Source organism: Alternaria novae-zelandiae, assembly GCF_023758075.1.
Source record: "Alternaria novae-zelandiae strain BMP 2774 chromosome Unknown scaffold_17, whole genome shotgun sequence".
Classification (NCBI taxonomy): Eukaryota; Fungi; Ascomycota; class Dothideomycetes; order Pleosporales; family Pleosporaceae; genus Alternaria; species Alternaria novae-zelandiae.
The window spans coordinates 141,929-163,748 of NW_026056977.1; the positions used below are offsets into that span (position 1 = coordinate 141,929).

At 53.5% G+C, this 21,820-nt stretch overlaps 6 protein-coding genes across 6 annotated transcripts; 3 read left to right on the forward strand and 3 right to left on the reverse strand.

Moving 5' to 3' along the window:
• Window positions 1-394: 394 nt before the first annotated feature.
• Window positions 395-5,187, reverse strand: J4E88_007858 (uncharacterized protein; the record flags this gene model as incomplete). The annotated part of the gene is made up of 4 exons (XM_049401473.1): window positions 395-925; window positions 1,012-1,126; window positions 1,598-1,811; window positions 2,091-5,187. 4 exons carry the CDS (start codon window positions 5,185-5,187, stop codon window positions 395-397), a joined length of 3,957 nt encoding a protein of 1,318 aa, XP_049252546.1.
• A 277-nt stretch (window positions 5,188-5,464) lies between these two features.
• Window positions 5,465-6,469, reverse strand: J4E88_007859 (uncharacterized protein; the record flags this gene model as incomplete). The annotated part of the gene is made up of 1 exon (XM_049401474.1): window positions 5,465-6,469. One exon carries the CDS (start codon window positions 6,467-6,469, stop codon window positions 5,465-5,467), a length of 1,005 nt encoding a protein of 334 aa, XP_049252547.1.
• A 717-nt stretch (window positions 6,470-7,186) lies between these two features.
• On the forward strand, window positions 7,187-8,056 carry J4E88_007860 (uncharacterized protein; the record flags this gene model as incomplete). Its single annotated transcript, XM_049401475.1, has 4 exons — window positions 7,187-7,346; window positions 7,402-7,551; window positions 7,606-7,674; window positions 7,731-8,056. The coding sequence occupies 4 exons, from the start codon at window positions 7,187-7,189 to the stop codon at window positions 8,054-8,056; spliced, it is 705 nt and encodes a 234-aa protein (XP_049252548.1).
• Window positions 8,057-11,756: 3,700 nt separating this feature from the next.
• On the reverse strand, window positions 11,757-12,114 carry J4E88_007861 (uncharacterized protein; the record flags this gene model as incomplete). The annotated part of the gene is made up of 2 exons (XM_049401476.1): window positions 11,757-11,987; window positions 12,034-12,114. The coding sequence occupies 2 exons, from the start codon at window positions 12,112-12,114 to the stop codon at window positions 11,757-11,759; spliced, it is 312 nt and encodes a 103-aa protein (XP_049252549.1).
• A 3,039-nt stretch (window positions 12,115-15,153) lies between these two features.
• Window positions 15,154-16,325, forward strand: J4E88_007862 (uncharacterized protein; the record flags this gene model as incomplete). Its single annotated transcript, XM_049401477.1, has 2 exons — window positions 15,154-15,283; window positions 15,334-16,325. 2 exons carry the CDS (start codon window positions 15,154-15,156, stop codon window positions 16,323-16,325), a joined length of 1,122 nt encoding a protein of 373 aa, XP_049252550.1.
• A 522-nt stretch (window positions 16,326-16,847) lies between these two features.
• On the forward strand, window positions 16,848-20,237 carry J4E88_007863 (uncharacterized protein; the record flags this gene model as incomplete). The annotated part of the gene is made up of 4 exons (XM_049401478.1): window positions 16,848-16,852; window positions 17,025-18,046; window positions 18,237-19,480; window positions 19,563-20,237. 4 exons carry the CDS (start codon window positions 16,848-16,850, stop codon window positions 20,235-20,237), a joined length of 2,946 nt encoding a protein of 981 aa, XP_049252551.1.
• Window positions 20,238-21,820: the final 1,583 nt, after the last annotated feature.

Genomic DNA, 21,820 nt, shown 5'->3' on the forward strand with positions numbered 1-21,820 from the left:
AGTTGACTCCGTCAACATCGCGACATGCTCGGAGAGTCCGACTACCTCGCAGTCAGCAACATGATCGGTGTGAGATCTTGGCAATCTGCAGCCACGTTGGGCACTGGGGCCGGGGCGTAATGTGTGGTGAGGTCGACACTAGACTCATCGGTGCGGATTATCTCGTCGGGCCTGCACTTTCCGGTCAGGCAGGCGCGAGTAAGCTTAGAAGGAGTAGACGCGAGATCGCATGGAGAAGGCGTTGAGTAAACATCTCGGAAATAATTAAACTGTCATTATACCCATCGACCCTTCCATATTGGTTGCGGATACACTCGATTGATCCTGTGACTACACAATCGGTCACGATACGCACCAGTAACCCAAAGAAGCATGCACGTAGAGCGTCGCATCATCAGGACTTGCTCTTCTTCGCCTTACCCTTGGTTGGCTTCTCTTCCTCCTCACCGTCATTCTCATCCTCGTCATACGTCTTCCGCTTGCCAGCGCCGGCAACCCTCGATGACTTCCTGGTTCCCTCTGTCCTCTCCTTGGCTTTCGCCTTAGGAGCGGCTGCCTTCTTTGGCTCAGCAGACTTTGCCGCACCCTTAGCACCAGCTTTGGCGCCAGTCTTCTTCGCACCAGTGTTGGCCTTGGGCTTCTGTGCGCTTGGAGGGGCCTCCTCTTCTTTATCCTCTTCCTCAGCCTCGTTGTTTTCCTTCTCTTCTTCGGTATCCTGCTTCTTCTCGTTCTCCTTGTCGTCTTCTTCCGCAGGCTCTTCGTCTTCCGCTTTCTCTGGTTCTTCCTCCTTCTCTTCTTTCTCTTCGGCCTTCTTCTTGCCTTTGGACTTTTGTTGTGGGGCTCCCTTCTTCGGTTCGTTCTTGCTGCCAGCCTCGTTCTCGTAGCCGCCGCCCTTCTTTTCGTACTCTTTCGAGAGCTTGCTAGCCTACATATCGCGTCAGTCTATGCACGAAGCAATGCGCACTATCGCATTCGTTGAGGACATTAAGAAAGGAAGCCACGCAAACTCACCTTCCAAGCACTCCATTGTCCCTTGCCACCACCGTCCTTGTTGGTCTCGTTCTTCACGTCCTCCTTGACCTTCTCCCTCAACTTGGGATCCGTTGGCTTTCCTTTGCTAGATGGCCTGCGCAGAAGAACATCATAGTCAGCATTTCATTCAAAGATATCCTAACTTCAAGCCGACAGCGACAGCGACAGCGTGTGACAATGCGCGTACTGGGCGCGAACAACAACGCGGCGCATCATCACCATCGCGATCGCAACCGCGGTCGCAATCGCAATATGAGAACAACACCAAATCTACATACATTTTCAATATCTATCACCGAGAATTAAGATGCCAGGCGAACGTGCGTAGTAGTAGTAAAGCAGCTGATGTAAAAAAGAGGCAGACAGGGTAACAATCCAAAAGCGCGTCGCAGTCGCGTGTCGCCAACTATGTACCTGGCAGGCTGGCACAAGCGGCAGGATCTAGCGTCTTTTTGTTTTGATACGCAGTTAGCAAGGGCCATGACATCACGACTCCTGAACATGGGCAGTAGTCCAGCCATCTCACAACAACAACAATCATGCACGTGCGCAGATGCCGTGGTACCACACCCCCTCTTTAGTCGTGGCTCCAGGCGCGAGGGTTCGACGCTTCCGGTTTCCAGGGGCGATATTATGCACACTATCGATTTGCTTGGCAAGGGAAATGGACTTGGGGAAGTTTAAATCTCGTGTGGCGTGACGCTTGATACGGGGGAGATGCGTTTGTGGAATGTGTGCGGGTGAGCGTCTGCGCGAGATTTCGACAACCCAGAAATGGGCTGCCGTGGCATCACGGGAGTTACACTCATGGTACAGCTGCTCTCGCTACCAGTCAAAACCGACCTTGGTTCCAAGTCGAGGTATCTCGAGAGGCCTCTTTTGGTGGGGCATGTCCGCAGCGGATGGAGACATGCATTGGGAGAGATAACAGGATAGTAATACGGCTCGCTATGTTCATGTGTGTAGTGACAACAGGCAACCCGCTAATAACGCGACAACCAATTGTCCAAGGCGACGACGCTGCGTTCATTTCTGTTCGCTCGCTTTGCCAGTAGTACCGTTCCCCGCCTCGCCTCGCTGCTCGTCGCGCTTAAACTTCTTATCAGCCTCTTTGACTATTCTTTCTGCCTCGCCCATGATGTCGCTGCCTACCCTCCATACTCGCAGTATTACGCCCTGTTCAGAGAGAACCTGCTCTGCATGTGCCCATCTCTGCCGCCACAACTGCTCCTTCTTTGTGCCGTACTGCTCGCCTGCAGCACCACCTAGGGTACTACCTGTGCTGGTGCGGTTAATGCCCTGCCGCGGCGCTGCAGTAGAGAATGGCTGAGATGTTTGCGCAGAGATGGCCTGAGGGCGACTATGGTAGGGTATAGAGGGTGCGTTCTGCCACGCTGACGATGCTTTGGAGCCCACGTAAGACGCTGCGCTTGCAGCTGTATCGCGGTTTCCGCGTCGAGGCGGAGGTGGAGGTGGGCCTTTGCGAACACCAGTTACATCTAGACTGGAAGCATTGGAACCGGGCTCCTCTGTGGAACGCAGTGCGGGTAGATTACTGTAGACAGACCACAACTTGTCGCGAGCCATACCAGCGTATGACTGCTGGTCCTCTGACGCCTGGCTCTGGTAGCTCATAGATGGCTTAGGTCCCACTGGAGGCTTGGAGAGTGCTGATGTGTTTGCGCTTCTTGAAGCACTGACTTGCTGTGCAAGCGGACTGGATTGAGTGACAGCCGCTGAGGTTTTTCGGGGCTTAGGTGGTTGCGGTCGCGGGTTGGAAGTGGATTGCGCATTGAATGATTCCGTCGACGGGCTCCTTAGAGCGACTGGCTTCTTAGGAGGCGGCGGCGCAGACTTCATACTCGCGTTCGAGGCGACTGATGAGCGATGTCTTTCGTTGTCGGCTTGAGTTTCACTATTGAACTTCCTCAGCGCGGGTGAATCATTTACCTCATCGTCGGAGGATAGGTCTATCAGATTGTTCGAGGAAGCTTGTTGTGATGTGGTGTGCGGAGAGGACTTCCTATTAGGCAAACTTGGACGCTTGTTGTTCTCCGCATCCATGTCACGTAATGAGGCTGCAATGGCAGCTTTCAGTTCAGGGTCGTGCTCTTCAGATGGCGGTCGAGCCTTAGTCGAAGCTGCCGAGCTACCACCACTGTTACGTTGTGTCGATGGTGTTGATGAAGAGTGGTCGCCTGGTGAGGACCCGGTGGAAGGATCAAAGAAGCCCGGGCTATCTGTCGTGGTGACGTCGCGGATGAAAACGGCGACAACTCGCCCAGGATTTTCAAGCACGAAATCGGTATAAACCTCCAGATCCGCCTCGCCACTATCTCCGATTAGGATGAAGTTTCGTTCTGGGAAGTCTCTTGCGATCTTATCCAGAGTGACCTTCTTTCTCTCTGCCACGGGCTCGAATATGCCTTGGAGCATACCGCTGTATTGCTTCAGGTGGAATGAGCCTGGTGGTAGTCCAGCTAACTCAAAGTATTTGGAGATGACAGGATATAGCTGCCAGGGCGAGTTGGAGACATAGTGGAACTTGACTCCTAGCTCCGCCATTCTATTGTACCACTCTCTGACACCATCGATGGTGAGGTCGACCAGGTCGCGGATGAAGACGTTGCGAAAGATTTCGCGAGCGCCGCTGCCGATAGCGGAGTGCTTTATTGTGTCGTCAATGTCGCTGATTATGCTGATACCCTGCGAGGCAGTGACAATTACTTCCTCGGTTGCCGAGAGCTTGTCTGATGCCAAGATGCGAACGTGGGTGGGTACGAAGTCCAAAGCCGCGCTCATACTGAAATGGCCTGCGGCGTCGGTGTATACGGTCCTCTGTTTCGATATGTTCTCATTGTAGAAGAAGACACTGATGGGCGTATTGGCCATGGGTATCGCTAGGAAGTGTCGCAGCCTAGCCATCAACCGAGCGTTGGCTTCAGCGAGTTCTGATGGGGTCATCTCCGACGGCTGGTTCCAGGACCCTCTCTTCTGCAACGGCTGGATACTGGCTTCGCTTCTCATGGAGTCCTTGGATGTGCTGTGAGCGAGCTGGTGGGTCCTGCCGTTGTTCGGCCGCGTGCTGTTCCCACTCTCTGTTCGGTAGAGCTGAGTGTCGTCCATGTCCTTAGCTGGCCGCTCGCTGTAAGCACCGCGTGCTGCAGCTCTTGCCTCTCTCTCGCCCCTCCGTAGAATTTCCTCGGCCTCTCTGGCCGCCATGGCTTCGTCCTGCTGGGCGTCGCGCAGGTGGGCTCGTTCGCGGAAGCCGTGCCGTTGCGGACTCGTATCCCGACTACTCTCCGCAGATGAGTTGGGTGTAGCAGGTGCCTGTACGCCGACTAACTGCCGCGCGAGGCCAATAAACAGCCTCTGCTTGCGTGACATCTGCCCCCTGTGTGGCGAGTAGATCCAGCCGCGGACATCGACGTCAACGACCGCGTTGTCATCCTCGTAGTTGTTCCACTGCTGCTTCCAGAATTCGGCGTCGCCGGCGCCGGTCGAGTCTCGAACGTCGCGCCCTTGGCCTTCCGTTTCCTGGATGGTGCCTGGTTGTGCTTCTGGCTTCCGCTTTATGTGTCGCCGGGCATAGCTGGGAAAGAGTATCATCTCCTCCCGCCCGCTCCTAACGACGGCGGCATCTGGGAATCCGCCTGGTGTATCGTCCTCGTAGTCATATTGTGCCTCCTTGCTACTCCAGTTGGAGGCATATTGCTGCGTGTACGTCTGCCGGAGTTCGTTCGCGGCCTTGAGATAGCCCGCCAGCTTCCGTCTCCGCGTGCCAGGCTCTCGCGCCTCGTAGCTCTCTTGGTACGTCATTGCTTTGTTGCCGGAAGGTGTAGTTCCCGGACGCGTGGCTATCTGCTGTCGTCGCAGCCTCGCAGCATCTTCGAGATAGCTGCGGCCGCTCAACCTCCGCGTGTAGCCTCGTAGGCGCTGAACAATACCCTGCTTCCCCTGCGCCTTGGCAGCCTGGCGGTAGACGATGTATTTGTAGATGCGGGCCTTGGCGCTGTTCTTGAGCGAGTGGAGCGTGTCGTGGCGGAACTTGGAGAGGTGAAGGCGCGCGCGTGCTCGAGTCCGGGGGAAGAGGAAGCGCAGGAGGGACGAGGGACCGTGGGCGGCGGGCTTGCGGCGGAAGGGCGATTTGGGCATTCAGCCGACTCAGCGGGCTGCAGCTGTCTGACTTTGCTGGACGAGGGATTGCGCAGGCTTCGAGGCACCCGATGCATGTTCTAGGCACTATGATGCTCCAATTCGGCTGCCGGTACGTCATGTGTGGAGGTGCCTGCGCCTCTAGTCTCAGCCACATGTCAGCTGGCCCCTGGGTCTGGCAACACGGCACCGTCTTTTGCAATTCACCATACAGCTACGCATCAAGTTTCTTGGTAGTCTTGTCTTCTCTAATTCTAGGTTCTAAATCCGCCAACCTTCAGCGCTTCGACAATGCCGCATCAACCGCCTTGCTGATATGTGGGACATCCTTCTCCAGTGCATCGATAATCTCATCCCACATCCTTGCACTCAGCTCCTTCATCTCAGGCCCTGCCAGGCTCGGTGGAGTTGGCTGAATGCTGTCCTCTTTCCAAAACCTGCCATGTACACTCTCCCCCTGGGTGGTCCCACTCAACACCATGTTCGCAGCAGAAGCCGCAGATCTCATGAACAAGAAGATGAAGAAGAACGCCAATATGTGCACGCCAGGAAAGAAGCGGTCGCGTCCCAAGTCGGTATTGACCCAACCAGGGCAGATGCTGGTAATGATCACATCGCCTGAAGATATCTCTTCGGCAAGCTTGTTCGTAGCGTACATAAGGAAGACCTTGGAGAACTTGTACTGGCTACCCTCCTTGTGGTTTTCTTCTTTATTGTAGTGCTCGAGTACGCTGGGCTTTTGCCGGACTTCTGGTGGGACAACAGCGCGTTGGTGTAGACCAGAGTTGACAAACTCCAGGACCGGAATTCTGCCAGTGTGCTGTTGAGATTCCTTCAGTTTTGGTAGAAGCAAAACGGCCAAAAGTGTTGTAGATAGTGTGTTGACCTGTATGTCCTCTTCCCATCCATATCTTGACTGTATGAACTTCACTCGCCAAGCACCAGCGTTCAACACAGCTATGTCGAGATGGTCAAGCGCGTGTGCGCGGTTGGCGAAAGCTTCTAGGCTGTCATACGACATCATATCGAGTTCCCAAACCTCCAGCTGATCATTGCGTCCGAGCCGAGCCTCCAGAGCCGATTTCGTGGATTCGCCTTTCTTCACATCGCGCGCGGCGATGATGACTTTGGCGGCACCCAATTTCGCAAACTTGAAGACTGCCTCTACGCCGATACCCGAAGTCGCACCAGTCACAATGATGTTCCTGCCAGTATAATTTTCATGGACCTCTTTTGGTGGTGTGATCCATTTACTTTTGAAGACTCTGAATATGCCAGCCATCGTGGACGAAAAGAAGGTGGATAGTCTACCGATGAGTTGAAGTGTAGCACACTGTAGCAGAGAATATATTGAGAGCTGAGTGCGATTGAAAAAAAGAACGATATGATTGGGAAACAGAGCGCAAATGCAGGAAGAAGGCTCGCCCTAAATGGAGCTCTCTTGCGGCGTAGCTCAGCTCCGATTCGTCCACGAGTGTTGTCCAGTCTCTCAGACCGCACGACACGTACTGGGTAACAAGTCGAGAATTGTGTACAGTCTAATATGAAGAACTCGAATGTCCACTGGGATTTACACGATATCGATGTTTCCTCAAGACGGCGTTGATCTGGATGCTGAGGGCTGCGCAGAAGAGCTCCTCTACTTCAGTGAACAAATGGGTATCTTTGCACGAGAATTCTTTCCCGACAACCCCGAACTTAAACAGAGGAGCTTCCCGAGGTCGTATTATGAGCGAGTATAGCTAGGCAATGAGACGTAGCGACAAATGGATAGAAGTTAGGATGATGCAAGACGTCTTTCCCATCCAGAGTTCATGACTAGCGGGGCTTGGCATACGTGAGTGGTTGGCGATTTCGGGCAGCGTCAACGACGTAAACACGCGAGTGAAGGTAGAATTGTATGCGCCGCCTCGCCATGATAGCTCCGTACCCATCGCCCCCTCGCAACCGCTAAACCAACACCACTACTCTCGCCCGACTCACTGCGCAACCTCCCACAATGGCCTACAACCAACGCCCACCACGAGGCCCCGCGGCCGCTGGAGGTGCCCCAAACATGGGCCCGGACTTCAACGCCATGCTCCAGCGCTCCATGCAGGCACCTGGACAGCTGCAACCCCCGGGCTCCGAGATTCCACGCGGGCCCTCGCCGTCTTCTGGTGAGCCACGACCCCCGCCGACACGCACAATGGCGCAGTGCTAATACCGCCCCAGGTTACGAAGGCGTATACAGTGCCACTCCACCACCACAACATGCAAACATGCTCGGTGGTGCACGAGGGCAGGCGCCGCCCCCTGTACTCCCCGTCGACCTCCCACCGCAGGCCTTCCTGACATCGGCAATGCTATTAGACATGGTGGACAGTATGGACACACCTAGCCAGGAGTCTGAGAGGACATGACGTTGACACAATTCAGAAAAGGTCGACGTGCTATTACGTGACGAGAAAGAGTACATTGGCATATTACGCTCCTACGACCAATTCGGTGCGTCCACCACCAACCCTCCCCGCGTCATCGATACCCCAGCTAACACTCTCCAGCCAACCTCGTCCTCACAGAATGCTACGAGCGAATAGCAGCCCGCAATCCCGACGCATCGCCCTCCTCCGACCTCTCCGTGCCCCGCTGGCTAATACACGACGTCAAGCTCCCCGGTGTCATGACCGTACGAGGCGAGAACGTCACCATATGCGCGACCGTCGACCTCGACCGAGAAGAACACCCCAAAGGCGCCATGTTCGCCGAAGAAGACCAAGTTCGCGCGCTGGCGGCGTCCCAAAAAGCAGAGAAGAAAGAGGCGGATTCGCGGAAAGCAAAGGCGTTGAAGCAGGCTGGTATTGAGCCTGGCTTTGGTATGCAAGGGTAGTTGGTCAGATTAGGTCCACCACGAATACAAAAAGGCAAAAGGACGGGGAATAGGGAATATGAATTATGACATGGAAGCTTTGGTGGCATCGGAAGGAGACTTGTTATGGTCTCTGGCTAGCTACGCTTGGCGGTGGTTATGATATCAATGATACCAGGACACTATGTCCACCTGCGATTGGGCAACGTCTCGATTTGGGGGTTTTGGAGCGTCGACTGATCTGGCTAGAGTGATGTCTTGCTACGTCTGAAACGATATAGGCCGACTGGAGTCCGAAAATCGAACAAAGAGGGATTGTCTAAACTCTTCTCGGACTTCATTGTTTGACCTCAAATAACGTGATGTTGCTGTGAGACATGATTACGTTCATCAATGTAAGCGACAATATGGTGGCCAATACACGTTCAGGGAGTAGAGCATTCCAGGAGTCAGAGACATTCTTCTGTCAAATACTATCTAGTACTAGATTGTGTTATGAGAAACACTATAGATACCTTGCCCAGTTGTGTCTATGATCACTACAATATCTTTACGACTGCATTGTCTGGTGCCATGGTGCCTAGGAAACAGATTCCAGTCGCGACCCCCTTGTTATGGGTACTTGGGAGTCTTGTGCTGCTTCACTTCAATATCAACACGCACATGAGCTATGATACTTCCAGTACCTTCAGCACGATGCGTGTCTTCGACGTATGCAGCAATGGCAGCAAAGCCTAGCGCAGCTGGTAGCCAGGGCTCTCAGTACCGGATGTGTGGCGTGATGCATTCTTGCCGCTCCATAGCTTCATTTGGGCATGGCAGAGCGGAGGAGTTCAAGCGATAGCCCGATCTAACGGCGCCGATCGTCTGAATGAGGACTGAGAAGGACTGCCATGACGATTCATGTATCGCTGTGATGACAGCAGACAACTCAAGACATCTATCCTCAGAAAGGCCCTGTCCCTTGTACTACGACGTGGCTGTAGCAATACATGTTCTGCAAGACACAGCATACAGCATGCATGAGGCTCCACTGTGGTACATCAAGCTGCGCCTGGCAGCTGTCCAGTCCAGCCTAACGGTATATGCTAAGCCCAGGCGGCTCGACAGCACTGCCTCATTCCAACCGAGAGTGTATATGGCCGTCGAGGCCGCGCTACCGAGCGTATTCGCGTGATCGTAATGAGGTACGGGTGGAGCCGTCAATATGGGCACGGCGCGTTCGAGGTGGGTATGGTGGGTACATGTATGCAGTGAGCTGCATTCGGTGACGGACGTTGGTCCGCTGCGTTGAGGGGTCACCGAGCTGTCCGCATCGTTGCTACGATGAAGGCGCAGGTCGGAGGGACAAGACTTCTCGTGTCACTCCGCTGCACTACTGTTGTGTCACAACATGGACACTGGAGTCAACATACGATGCGTCTGTGAGTTCCACTTACCGCTGATGCTGGGGAGATGCTCAGGCGCGAGGCACATAGTCACCAGTACCCAGCGATCTCGTCTCGACGGCCACGGCGCACTGACAAGATTTCCATGGAAGGTCCCAGCAGGCAGCTCGCGACAAGCCCGTCAGCCTGCACGATGCAGCTTGATCTCTGACGGGAGAGTAGGGCCGGTGTTGGACCAGGCTACGGGAAGAAGCAGCTGTCAAACGGCGGCTAGTGCTCCTTCCATTGTGGGTCTTGGCTGCTCACCAGAGTGAACGACTCTTGGGCGAACAACGAAGCTTCCTGCACAAGAACAAAACTGATTAGTACAATGGATATTCTGTACTAAGCTGCACTGGAAGCCTTGACCCGTCGTTAGTACTGTCTTGGGTGCGCGACGTATAGCGTCATCCGCAGAAGGCTCGGCTCTGTTGAAAAAGGTCTGGCAAAGCCTCTTGACCTTGTTGAACCCAGTTCTCGACAGATCTGCGAGGCGCTGCAGCTGTCATTACCGGTGTTGAGATGCAAGAGGCTGAGAGACGCGGTAAAGCGATGCGGGTAGTGGCGACTGTGCCCCCTAGTTCACTTCGTGTGAGACGCGTGATAGTGGGATGCATTCCGCGTGTCGCAGTCGAATCTCGGACACTGGGAGATGTAGAGAGTACAGGAGGCCGTTGTGTACAAGAGTTTGAAGATGAGAAGTGGGTGTGGCTGCCCTTTGACATGGATGAGGCAAGTACTAGTTGCTAGGGTACCATACTTTGGAGGCAGTCACGTCGGACATGTTCTGTCTCCAGCCCTCACGACCTTTCACCCTCTTCATCAAGCTGTCATCCGGCTCGGTATCATCATCTACGATGCCACATCCTCTAGGAACCTCCAACACGATGGCGTGGTCGTCACACAGACGTGCGGCTCCCCTCTGATGTCACAACGCTCCCGCACACGCTCCTTGGCCAGCAAGCAAGCATTGAACCTTCACGCCGGTAGCCTCCTCGGACTTACAAGCCTGGAAGTCCAGAGATGCCCGACCAACTCTGCAGGCCATGATTATCCATTACTCACGCTTCCAGCGATGGCCAGGATTGTCAAGCAGATGATCACATCCCTTTGACGAGCGGGGTGAGCAGCTCATGAGACAGTAGGAGCATCTAACGATCGATCAGCCTAGCCGACCTCGGAAGGACACACCGATGAGCTGCCCTCAGCTGCGTCATACAAGACCGCTTCGCCCACTCGCTCCACGACTCGACGCTTAGCGACCCTACCCTGCGACGCTGGCCCACACGACATACACCAGAGTTTCTTTCTTCTATTGTTAGCAGCGAATGAGTATACCTCGTTGGAACAACAGGAGACGAAATTTGATAGCGTCCAATACTAGAATGCATTGTTCCTAGATTGAGACATGCGAAAGGGCAGCGTCGAGAAGGAAACGCCAAAAGAAACCGGAGAAAATGCCATGCGCGGTCTAGAACCGTCATTGTTTCCGACTCTTTCGAGATTGGGCTGTATGCACAATGCACGGGGACGGAAAAGCCACGACGCCAAGGCCAGATGCACGCTGCGTGCCAATCAACAATGAGTAGCCAGCGTCGGGGAATTGAGACGTGTGGAAAGCTGCAGGTACATGGAAAAGCAAGCAAGAGACATTGGAAGTAGGCAAATACCGGATTGGGCAGCGCACGACGCCCTCGGCACTGCCCAGGCTACCTACCAGAGCACTATACACAACCCCGAGTCGAGCCCGCTCGGTGCAGCCGCATGGAACGCTGCGGTTGTATAGTCCGCTTCGCTCGACGCGATGTCTCTTGCCGATGCGTCTCCTCGAAGCCTCCACAACGATCGCACAAAGATAGCTTGCTGGATCCTATGGCGCTCCGTCTCCTCGTGAGGTGGTTTCGCTAGTTTGCTCTTTCCTCGCTATGCACGCCGCGCTTTGTGGTCTGGGGTATCAGGCTCGAATACCAAATATTCGTCGGGTGTTCCTGTTCTCGACTTTGAACGCGCGCTGTGAAAGACAAATCTCCTCCCGGGGGCTTGGGATTTACACATCCCGTATTGGATCGTATGGGCGAGTTTCGCTTGGTGAATACTCCGTTCGTTGTGGGCTCGATGACTGAACGCTGCTGTCTGGAGGCGATTGGGCTGTCTGGACTTGTATTGGTGACCCCGATCCTGACCCTGAGCTCGTGCCTGGCATCCCTTGTAGCATGCTGCCGGCTTCTGCAAAGTCATTTGAATCAGCTAATGTACTTGTATAGGGCGTCACCGTAGCCGACCGCTACCTCGAGTCACCAGAGTTGGGCACAAATGCACATACCATATTTCCGCTGGATGTCTCGGAGTAACTGCGACACTCGCCACTTCAGGATGATCATCTCGACAGGTGGGATACCTTCAGCACTCAGGCGGGCGTTGATCCTCTCCAGCATTTGTTCTTTCTCGTTCGCGGGGATGAGGATCCATCTTTTCCAGTCAGGGTGCGCCTCTGCAAGCTGCCTGGCCTCGTCTTTGGTTATGAACTAGTCCCGTTAGCCAAGCATACCCTTGCGACAAGAGTATACCTACGTAGAATCGGTCCCATTGTTCCTGGCTGTGGTTTGCAGCTGTTCGGGCCTCTTGGACCGTCGCATTTATCCGAATACTCATGGCGACTGGACGACCTGGGGACAACGAACGACGCTCAAAGAAAGCCTGCTAGTTTCTGGAATCACAGGAAGCAAGAGGAGCGGGAGATTTTAGGGCACCGCGGTCTACCCCCCGCTTCCGCCTAGTCTTGGCAGGATTTTGTTTTGAGGGAGGCTGAGGTGAGGAACTGTGACGGTGCTCGCAGGGCTCGGGCCTTAGAAAGTCGGAATCGGCGGTGGCTGAAATGCTTGTGCGTCATTCTCCAAAGGATGTCATTGGCAGAAAGCACCTCGAGTAAGAACGGCAATTTCTCATGTCTATTGTTTTTCCACGAACCTCCTGGCAGACGTTGGTTCTCGTGTCATATCGCCCTGGTGGTGGGCCACCGACGAAGGACGATCAGCTCTTGCTGTCAAATTTCATGCCGTACGCCCATTTGAACGTTCCAGCACGGACATTCGGTAGTCTTCGGCAACACCACGTTCAGTAATTCTAGGAACGATGCGATTGCTTTTCCAATCGCAGCCGTTCTTAACGAATATGTGTCGTACAAATACAATATAGGTCATTCAGTAATTCAGCACCAGGCGACCGGTCACGCATGGTTTCGCCTGACCAACACGAAGATTATTCAGGAGGTGCGGGATCCTTGCAATTAAGAGGCCTCTGCCGCAGCCGAGCGCGGAAAATTCGATACTGTACGCGTTCGGCCGCTATGGTCGATCAACCGTGTACGCGGACCCGGGGTCAGACTCGATAGTCCAGGTCACATTTCCGGCCCTAACCGGCCCGAGCCTCAATGTGCAGCACGTTCCAGGGCTATCCTAGAGAGCTGATGTGTGGGATGCTATACCACAACGCTTTGCTTTGCCCTCTTGTCTCAATTTTCAAAAGCCAGATCCTCAAATTTGGGCCTGAAACGCACCCCAGGGCAGACCTCTCCTTGCTTCATCTAGTACGACGTCCCTGCTCATATCCTCTTCTGGTTCCAACGGCGACACTGCGGGGCACTAACTGGAACGGCAAGTTACGCCGTGCGCTTTCGACTTCGAGTTCCCACGTCTTACGCGCCTCGCGTGGGACTGAGACATGCAACACCAGACTCGTGGTCATCGTTCCCAACGCTGCCTGTACTTTGGTTACGCCACGCGACGGCACTAGCTCAGATCTTAGTTCTGTGTACCGCTACACAAGGTCAGCTCTGCAGCCCATAAGCAAGATGCGGGTTGCACGGCATGGGAAACAATGCGCGACCGCTGCCAGATCAAGGTCGACTGCATCATCGAGCATGCGACTGTCTGTATGCATATTCCGAGTTGGAAAGGCGCCTACCGAAAAGAACCCCGACTCCGAATGGTTGTCCCACTATTGGATGACTCGCCATCTTTCACCGCCCACGTCAGGTTACTCACCGGTGGTTGCTCACTATCGCGATCTGACTTGCTGACAGTTGGCGGCGTCGTTGACGTCCACCATGTTGTATAGCTCCAACTACCCCCACACTAGGCGTCCGTACCACACGGTCGCGTCTGCCATGCCATCACCGCCCGGATCAAACTGCTCGACTAAGGCCTGCAATCCAGACCACTTGGTGCAGAGTTGGGCGCCTTCGTTACGAACGACACGCCGTCAGCAAATCTCCCCAGGTTACGCCATGCATGTTGGTTTTCAGAAAGCAAGAAAAATGATGAAATAACAGGGTGGATCTGATCCGAGCACCGTTCTCGCGACCGTTAGCGTGGAGATAGAAGGACCAAACTTCGCCATCGCTATCCTTGCCTTGGTCCTTCGACACGAAGTGCCGTAGTAGTTCAGTAGTACATGGGTTCGGCGCCAATCATTGGTATTACATTGACATGGTTTGGCCCATATGACTTCATGGCATGTGAAATGGAAGTACCAGCACTGACACATCTCAGCTCCAGGACATGCAGGCAGACTTTGTACGCGCACGTGCGTCGCTGCAGCCCTATGCTCGACATGATCCAGGTAAAGCGAGCGGCAGGGCAAAGTCGGGATAAAGGCTTTCTTCTTCTCAACGACTTCTCCCGTTCTCCCTAATATTATCCGAACGCTGGGATTGCTTGCTTTTGTCAGCGGGCGACTGCCGATTAATCAAGTTCATTATCGTCTGGACACCGCATTGGACCTGGTGCTCCTTGTTAGCATTATCGTTTGATCGGCTCTGTTGATTGCTAGTCATCTTTCGCATTCGCATTCGCCTCATCATACTGCCACCTTCTCATCTAGAGACCTTTGCTCATCCCGGATTTGCATTTCCGCGTTTTGCTTGTTCTTGTCACCTCTCAGCGCGCAACGGACGTTTGTGCATCTCCACCACAGCTCCACTCAAAGTCAAGACTGTGCGATTACGAACGTCAAGAAAGATAACACTATCCAGACGCCTACGGAGCCTGCGAAAGAGCTTGGTGCAAAATTATGTTGCAATTTACTCCAGCCGACTCGCCAATGTTTCTTCCATTACCTAACAAAGGTCATGACAACTTCTCCTACTATCGAGTCTTTCTTGGTTCGTTATCAGTTGTTTCGTTTCATCGCTTCTTCCGCTGCCGGGTACAATCCTTGTTTCGTTCATGCTGTTTCTCGGAAAGTCTGTGCCGAATACATTGCATGGTTTGTTAGCCGCGGGGAAATTCTGCAACTTCGCCTCCGTGGTTGCTATATGCTTTACGCAACTGTCGCGATTACTGATTATTTTCCTCTCACATATTTCCAGAGATATAAAAATCTACTCGATGTAATGCGGGAGCTGGCGGTCCGATGCATTCTTGCCAAACATGGTAATTGGAAGGAAGCCCCTTCGTCTCTAGTGCACCAATTACGACCATGCTAGGACCTTGGCTACTATATTACCCCACAACTAGACTCACTTCAAGTTACGATTGCCGCGTGATCCAATCCAAAGCGGAGAGCCCTGTGCCGCTCCGCTTCGAGTAAGTATTGAGCGTAGTCGCGACGGATTCCTATAAGTTCTGTGGTAGCGAGCCCTACATAGCAATGGCTGCACACTCGCCCAAACCGAAGTCCCATTTCAGCATCATGAAGATACTCCCAATAGTTGCCCTAGGCGCAGCTGCGACAGCGTTGCCCTCAGCAATCGATCTGTCCCCGCGAGCCTCCATCTCAAAAGCCGATGGTCTCAAGTTCAACATTGATGGTGTGACTAAGTGTAAGTCGATAGACCGCTAGCCATATTCGCACCACTCATATTGTCATCAGATTACGCTGGAACGAACTCCTACTGGATCCCTTTCTTGACAAACGATAACGATGTCGACGTAATCATGGGCCACCTAGCCACCTCAGGCCAGAAGATACTCCGGATATGGGGTTTCAACGACGTCAAAACCATTCCAGGATCCGGCACAGTATACTTCCAGTCCTTCTCCGGATCTACCGCCACGATCAACACAGGCACAAATGGTCTCCAGCGCCTCGACGCCGTGGTCAATGCTGCAGAAAAACATGGAATCAAACTTATCATCAACTTTGTAAACAACTGGACCGATTATGGGGGCATGGCCGCCTACTTCTCCGCGTGTGGCGTAATCAGCAATGCGCAATGGTACACAGCGACTAAATGCCAGACCATGTACCAGGCGTACATCAAAGCTGTCATTTCGCGTTATCGCAACTCCAGCGCTGTGTTCGCGTGGGAACTGGCCAATGAACCGCGCTGCAGCCTCTGCCAGACATCTGTCCTCACGAACTGGATCCGCCAAACGAGTGACTACATCCGCTCTCTCGACTCGGACCACATGATCACCGTAGGCGATGAGGGCTTCGGTCTTACAGGCGACGGCTCCTACCCCTACCAGTACACCGAAGGCATAGACTGGGAAGCAAATTTGAGATTGGGCAACATAAGTTTCGGCACCTTCCACTTGTACCCAGATAGCTGGGGCGTAAGCAACTCATTTGGCGACGGCTGGATCGAAGCGCATGCTCGGATTTGTGGAAAGCTCAACAAACCGTGTCTGTTTGAAGAATATGGTGTACCCAAGAAGGAGGATCACTGTCCTGTGGAGGGGGGCTGGCAGAAGACCAGTCTGTCGTTGAGAGATAGTGGGATGGCGGGGGATTTGTTTTGGCAGCTGGGAGATACGGTGCAGAGTACGGGGCAGTTGACGCATGATGATGGGCATACGGTTTATTATGGGAGTGCGGACTGGAAGTGTTTGGTAGACGAGCATGTCAAGGCTATCGGGTAGAACGCAGGCGTGAAGCCCGTCCCGTGTTGGTGCTTTGCTAGCTCACAACGCGACGCGTGGAGGGGCTGAACCCCAACACTCCACCATGTACCACATCACCAAACCCGATTGATTCCGCCCAAGGGTTGTCACGCATCACCAGGCCCATTGAGACACCCTGATGTCGTCTGCCTACAGCTTGGCAATGATTGTTTGCAGTGCTGCGCAGGGCATATTGCAAACTGCAGAAGGAGACACAAGCTTCGTCAAGCTTGCCGAACGGCGAGACATGCTCACAAAGCGCAAGCAGCCGTGATTGACAGCTGCGCATTCGCTACCGGTTAGAAGAGGCACTATGGAGACTATGGACCACTACGAGGCACAGCAGAGTGGTCTGGATGTAGTTTGGGGGCCATAATCAAGCGCCACAAGCGAACAGCGTGCAGCCGCCCAGAGACAGCTGAACGTGCGTGCAACCGCAGCGGACAGTCGGGTCATCCCTTGAGGCCTTATTCCTCAGGCTTTTCGCCGACTAACCTTGCGATGTCGTCTCTTCTCTTTGCGACAGTCTATTTCCTCGATCCCCTGTCGTGAAGTCTTGCCGTCGCATCCAAGCTGAGCCGCTCACCTGCAGCCCCAGGTCATACAAACGCGGCCTCGCGCAGCCTCCCGCCAATACCGACCGCAAGAACACTATAAGAAGAGAAGGCTGAAACGTAGGCAACAGCAAGAGGGGCGCTATCCGCCAGGCATCATGGTCGACCGCCGGCCACTCATGCAGGAGTCCTCGGACCTCTCTGAGAGCTCAGACAACACGCCCGCCCTGCCTTCGCTCGGCTTCTCCAGCAACTCCCATACTCTCGGGCTTACTACCCCGCCGCCTGCGCGACCGCACTACGCACGGCTACAGAGCGATACCACCGCCGTCGGTCGCAACACACCAAGTATCGTACAGGAGGAGGACGAGGAAGAAGACATTGCAGACGGCTTCCAACGCGGCAAGGACAATGGACTAGGCATAGCAACATCCCCTGTCGCGACAACGCAGACCGCCAGGCGCGTTAGCATACAACCCATCCCGCGACGAGCCGTCGGTCCTGGCCCCAAGAGCCCGCCCACCAAGAGCCCCGGCGCATTCTCGCCTCTAGGCTCAGCCGACCCATACTTTGGAGGCTTCCCCAAGAGCTCAAACGAGTCCACACCCGATCTGCGACGAGACAGGTTCAGCCCCGATGTTGGTAGAGCAAGTCCTGACGTCGGCACGTACGAAGAGTTTCGGCACGGCATACTCAAGAACGCAAAGCAAAGCAACAGCAGCATAAATGAGTACGAAACATACATACATTCCGCTGATACCGATGGACTCCGAGGAGGAGGCGCCGCTCCCTCGATCAAGTCAGCATACGAGAACGACTTTCGCCCAATTCATGAATGCGCGACGACACGAGACTTTTACCACCCACGCATCACCTGGCTCAATTTGTCTTTGATTGTCATATCGCTGTTCTCGTGCTTGTTCTCTGGCATCTTCTTGGCCCTGGCTATCCGTGCCCCTCATTATGGGCGGCGCATTACTAGCCATGGGCCTATTACGCCCGCCGATGCTATCCTACTCACGACGGTCATGGCCAAGCTTATTGAGTTGTCTTTTGTGACGGCATTTGTGGCTTTCCTTGGGCAGGTGCTTAGTCGGAGGGCGTTTATGAAGGATCATGGGAGGGGGGTTACGTTGTCGGAACTTAGTATGTGGAGGTGGGTCGTTCAACCAGGTAAGCAGATGTCCTGTGTGGATCGTTTGTGAGGCGTGTTCTGACTTTTTTGTGATAGGCACTTTGATCACCCACTGGGAGACTGCAAAGTATGCTGGACTGTCTTTTCTGGGCATACTGAGTTTGCTGAGCGCTGTTTTGGCGACGCTTTACTCATCTGCAGCTGCCGCTACTGTTCAGCCTATGCTAAGAGATGGTAATTGGGATAACGGCCTGGTTCTGGCTGGCCGTGTCAAAAGCGATTTCGCAAACATCAACTACCTCAAGGAAATGTGTCAAACGCCCATTCGAACCGACCAGAAAGCTCAAGGAGAAACTTGTCTACAGATGGAACACGCTGGCCAAGGATACCACAACTTTCAGCGCTACCTCTCGGATTGGGATCTATCAGCCAGGAACGGCAACGGCACTTCAATCCAGAAGCTACGACCGCAGGGCTTTGGGCTTCTGTACGAGAACACTACGGTCACTGGGCAATGGATCGATATTGTCAACACTACTGAGGTTTCCCAGAAGTACGGTAGGGTTATCAACAATGTGACAATGGCAATGCCTCATTCAGGCGTGTTCGCTGCTGCCCGCGACCAAAGAAACGGAATCCTGCAGCCTGAAGAGCTAAACTCCGAAGGAACCTACTCGTTGCGCGCTTCGGTGCCGTCACCAGTATTGAACGTATTATGCGTAAACATGAACAGGACCGAGCTGGAGCCTATTGTATACGACGCCTGGAACGATGAGGTGGTCGATCTTCTTTCTTGGGGAAACGTTCCCGGTATCAGGGACAACGCGACCACAACCAACCAAACTGTGGTGGATGACATCTTCGGCTGGGACGTTAACGACACAACAACCACGATGAACTGGCCGCCCGTCTTCGGCAAATACCCCTTGCCTTTCAACACAATCATGAACCACACTAGCTTTGCCTGGGGACGATCCGCAATCTACCTGCTAGGACAAGGAGGACCAGATGATGTTGGCATGGATGGGACAGGCATCTTCTCATTGTGCAAATTACACCTCACGGTGAGACCAGGATGCAGTACACGTCATAATGTCACCGGCTCGGGCGCGACTATGGAAGCGCTTTGCGAAGACCCCAACGACAAAAAGGCCTTCGTCGAGACGGGCGAAGAAGTCAGCGTCAATACAAAGGGCGTGGCTAATTGGCGCGACATAGGTACTGACTGGTCCAACAGTCTGTCACTCGGCACAGGCCTCATGGATGCAAATGCGAGTACATCCAGACTATTGACACAATTGGTATTGAAGCCTACCAATCCGGATCCAGAAAACCTTCAGGTCGACCTAAGCAATGCCATACCCAGTTTAGGGGAGGCCCTGGCTGTTTTGGCTGGATGCACCTTGCTGTTGAGTATGGTGGATACGCCTTTTGTGACGTTCTGGGTGTGTAACTCTTTCTTTTTCTGTTGTTGGCGTCTTGCCACTTCGTAGCCCTCACTAGCGAATTCGCTGACACAACCCACAGAACTATTCCCACCCTATGCTCGACGAGTACCAAACGCAATACTTCAACGCCTCGCTCAAAGCCCAACAATATGCATCCGGGGGCATGCCCGGCGCTTCCAAAGCATGGGTACTCATACTTGCTCTCGTCTTCGCCATGAACGTCTTTGTCCTCATCTACTTCATCTTCCACCGCGGCCTGGTGACAGACTTTTGCGAACCGCCCAACCTCTTTGCCCTCGCCGTCAACTCGCCCCCATCGCACGTCCTCGCCGGATCTTGTGGCGGCGGCCCAGAAGGAAAACAATACATGGTAAACTGGTTTGTAAACCACGAGGGCAACCACTTATACATGGAGCCCGGCGAGAAATCCCACCTCCTCGGTGGCCACGGCCACGGCCAGCCGCACGTCCACATGCATAGTCATACCCACAGCCCACTCCATGAAGCTCCACCAAGAGAAGGCAAAGGTGTGAATGGCTTCTTCGCCCAGATAGCCGAAACGGTCAAACGTAGATTCAGTATGAGAGAGCGTTCTGCGCCGACGAAGCTTCGGCCAGCTAGTGCGGTGGAGAGTCTCAGACCCCCTGTGACTGTGAGGCCCGGGAGTATAGCGTCGGATTATGAGATGGAGGATGGGCAGACAAGGACGTCGAGGCAGTATCAGAAGTTGGCGAAGAGGAGGAGTATGCTCTGAGCTTTGAGCTTTGACCTTGGGTGGTAATGGCTTGATGTGTATGTAATGTTTATATGTAATGAATCACTAGACGTCTATATGTCTTCTTGCTTGAGTAGCGTGCACTTATAATAGAGTAGGTAATGTCAGCTTATCGTGAACGATTCGTAACCGTACATCCTATAATGCTCATTGACAAACACCACCTGGGACAAGCGCAAAGGTATCCGAGGTGTCCGCAAAGGCAAGCTCTATATGTCACACATTGGCCTGAAGCAATCCATGTGCTTCACGTACTTATGTGTTGTAAAAGCCGGAATGAATTTACATGTAAATCTATGGCCGCCACGAACGCCATGTTCTCCTCGCTGCTGTCCCCATAACCGGATAATACGGCTTCCTCCTCTGCGCATCGCTGTCACTCCCTCCCACCTCGTCCGTCACTGCTTTATACGATCTGTGTAGTTTAGCGACGTTGTAACAGTGTTGGACTTGGGTGAGTGTACGTCGAGCGCTCCGTCATCTCGTGGCTGTGGGTCGGATGATCTTTGCTATCGCTAATAAGTTTCATGTGTGAAAGTTGCGACTAGCTTTTGCGGACCTTGTAGCCTCCATCGCCAGGTTGGTTATCTCCGTGGTTTTTTGGCTGCAGCTGATTAGTATTGATGGACCCACAAAGAGAGAGAAAGCCCCGTTTAGTTCTTTGTCTTCCCACGTCTAAGAAGCGCTGAATCTCGGGGTAGTACGCGTTCAAGCACGAAGGCTTGAATCAATGGCTCTCTTTTTTGACGCTTAGAGTGTGATAGGCTAATTTATGCATACTTTTCTATCATAAGAAGCCATGCTGGAGCTTCAGCGCAAAAAAAATGTAAGGACAGGCGAAGCTCGAAAGAACTTTAGGGTTGAGTGATGTTGAAAGATTGTTAAAAACGAAGGATGCTATCCGAGAACGATGGATAGCATGGCACTCTTATCCATGAACTCACGAACGGGAAGCGACCTCGGACTTGAGCAGCTGATAAGACATCCGTATACACTAGCATCCAGCCGAGAGACCTGCTGATGGCTATTCGTTCAGACTTCACCGATAATATATCCACCAGTGGACAAGGCTGACTCCTTATCCTATCAATATAGCATGGGATACACATACCCCGCTCTCACAGGCGGAACATTGGGTCTACGCGGTACATGTAGGCTTGGAAGCTATTATTGTAGCCTATAGTACTCGAGGAAGGAGCGGTGTGGCTCTCTGCCAAAGCCACGTTCTTTGCTATCGGAGTGACGAAACGGCGACACGGTCCGATGAACGTCGAGCGTCAAGGCATGTGCCATAATACAATACCCATGCTTTGAATGTGACAGACAATGGAGGTTAGAGATCATGCTCGGGGGCGTGGAAGGTGGTAGTGTTGTTGGAATAGAGCTAAGAAAGGTCAGATCAGTCAGACAGACCTATGTCGCGATCATTCTGTAGAATGCGTGATGGGAGACAGGCTAGAGGCCTTGCGCCTCAACAGAGGTCTAAGCAGGTTATGCCAAAAGAGCTTGTTGTGTAAAGAGATCTATATCGCCAGCGTAGAAATGAGTGTGAACAGTAAAGA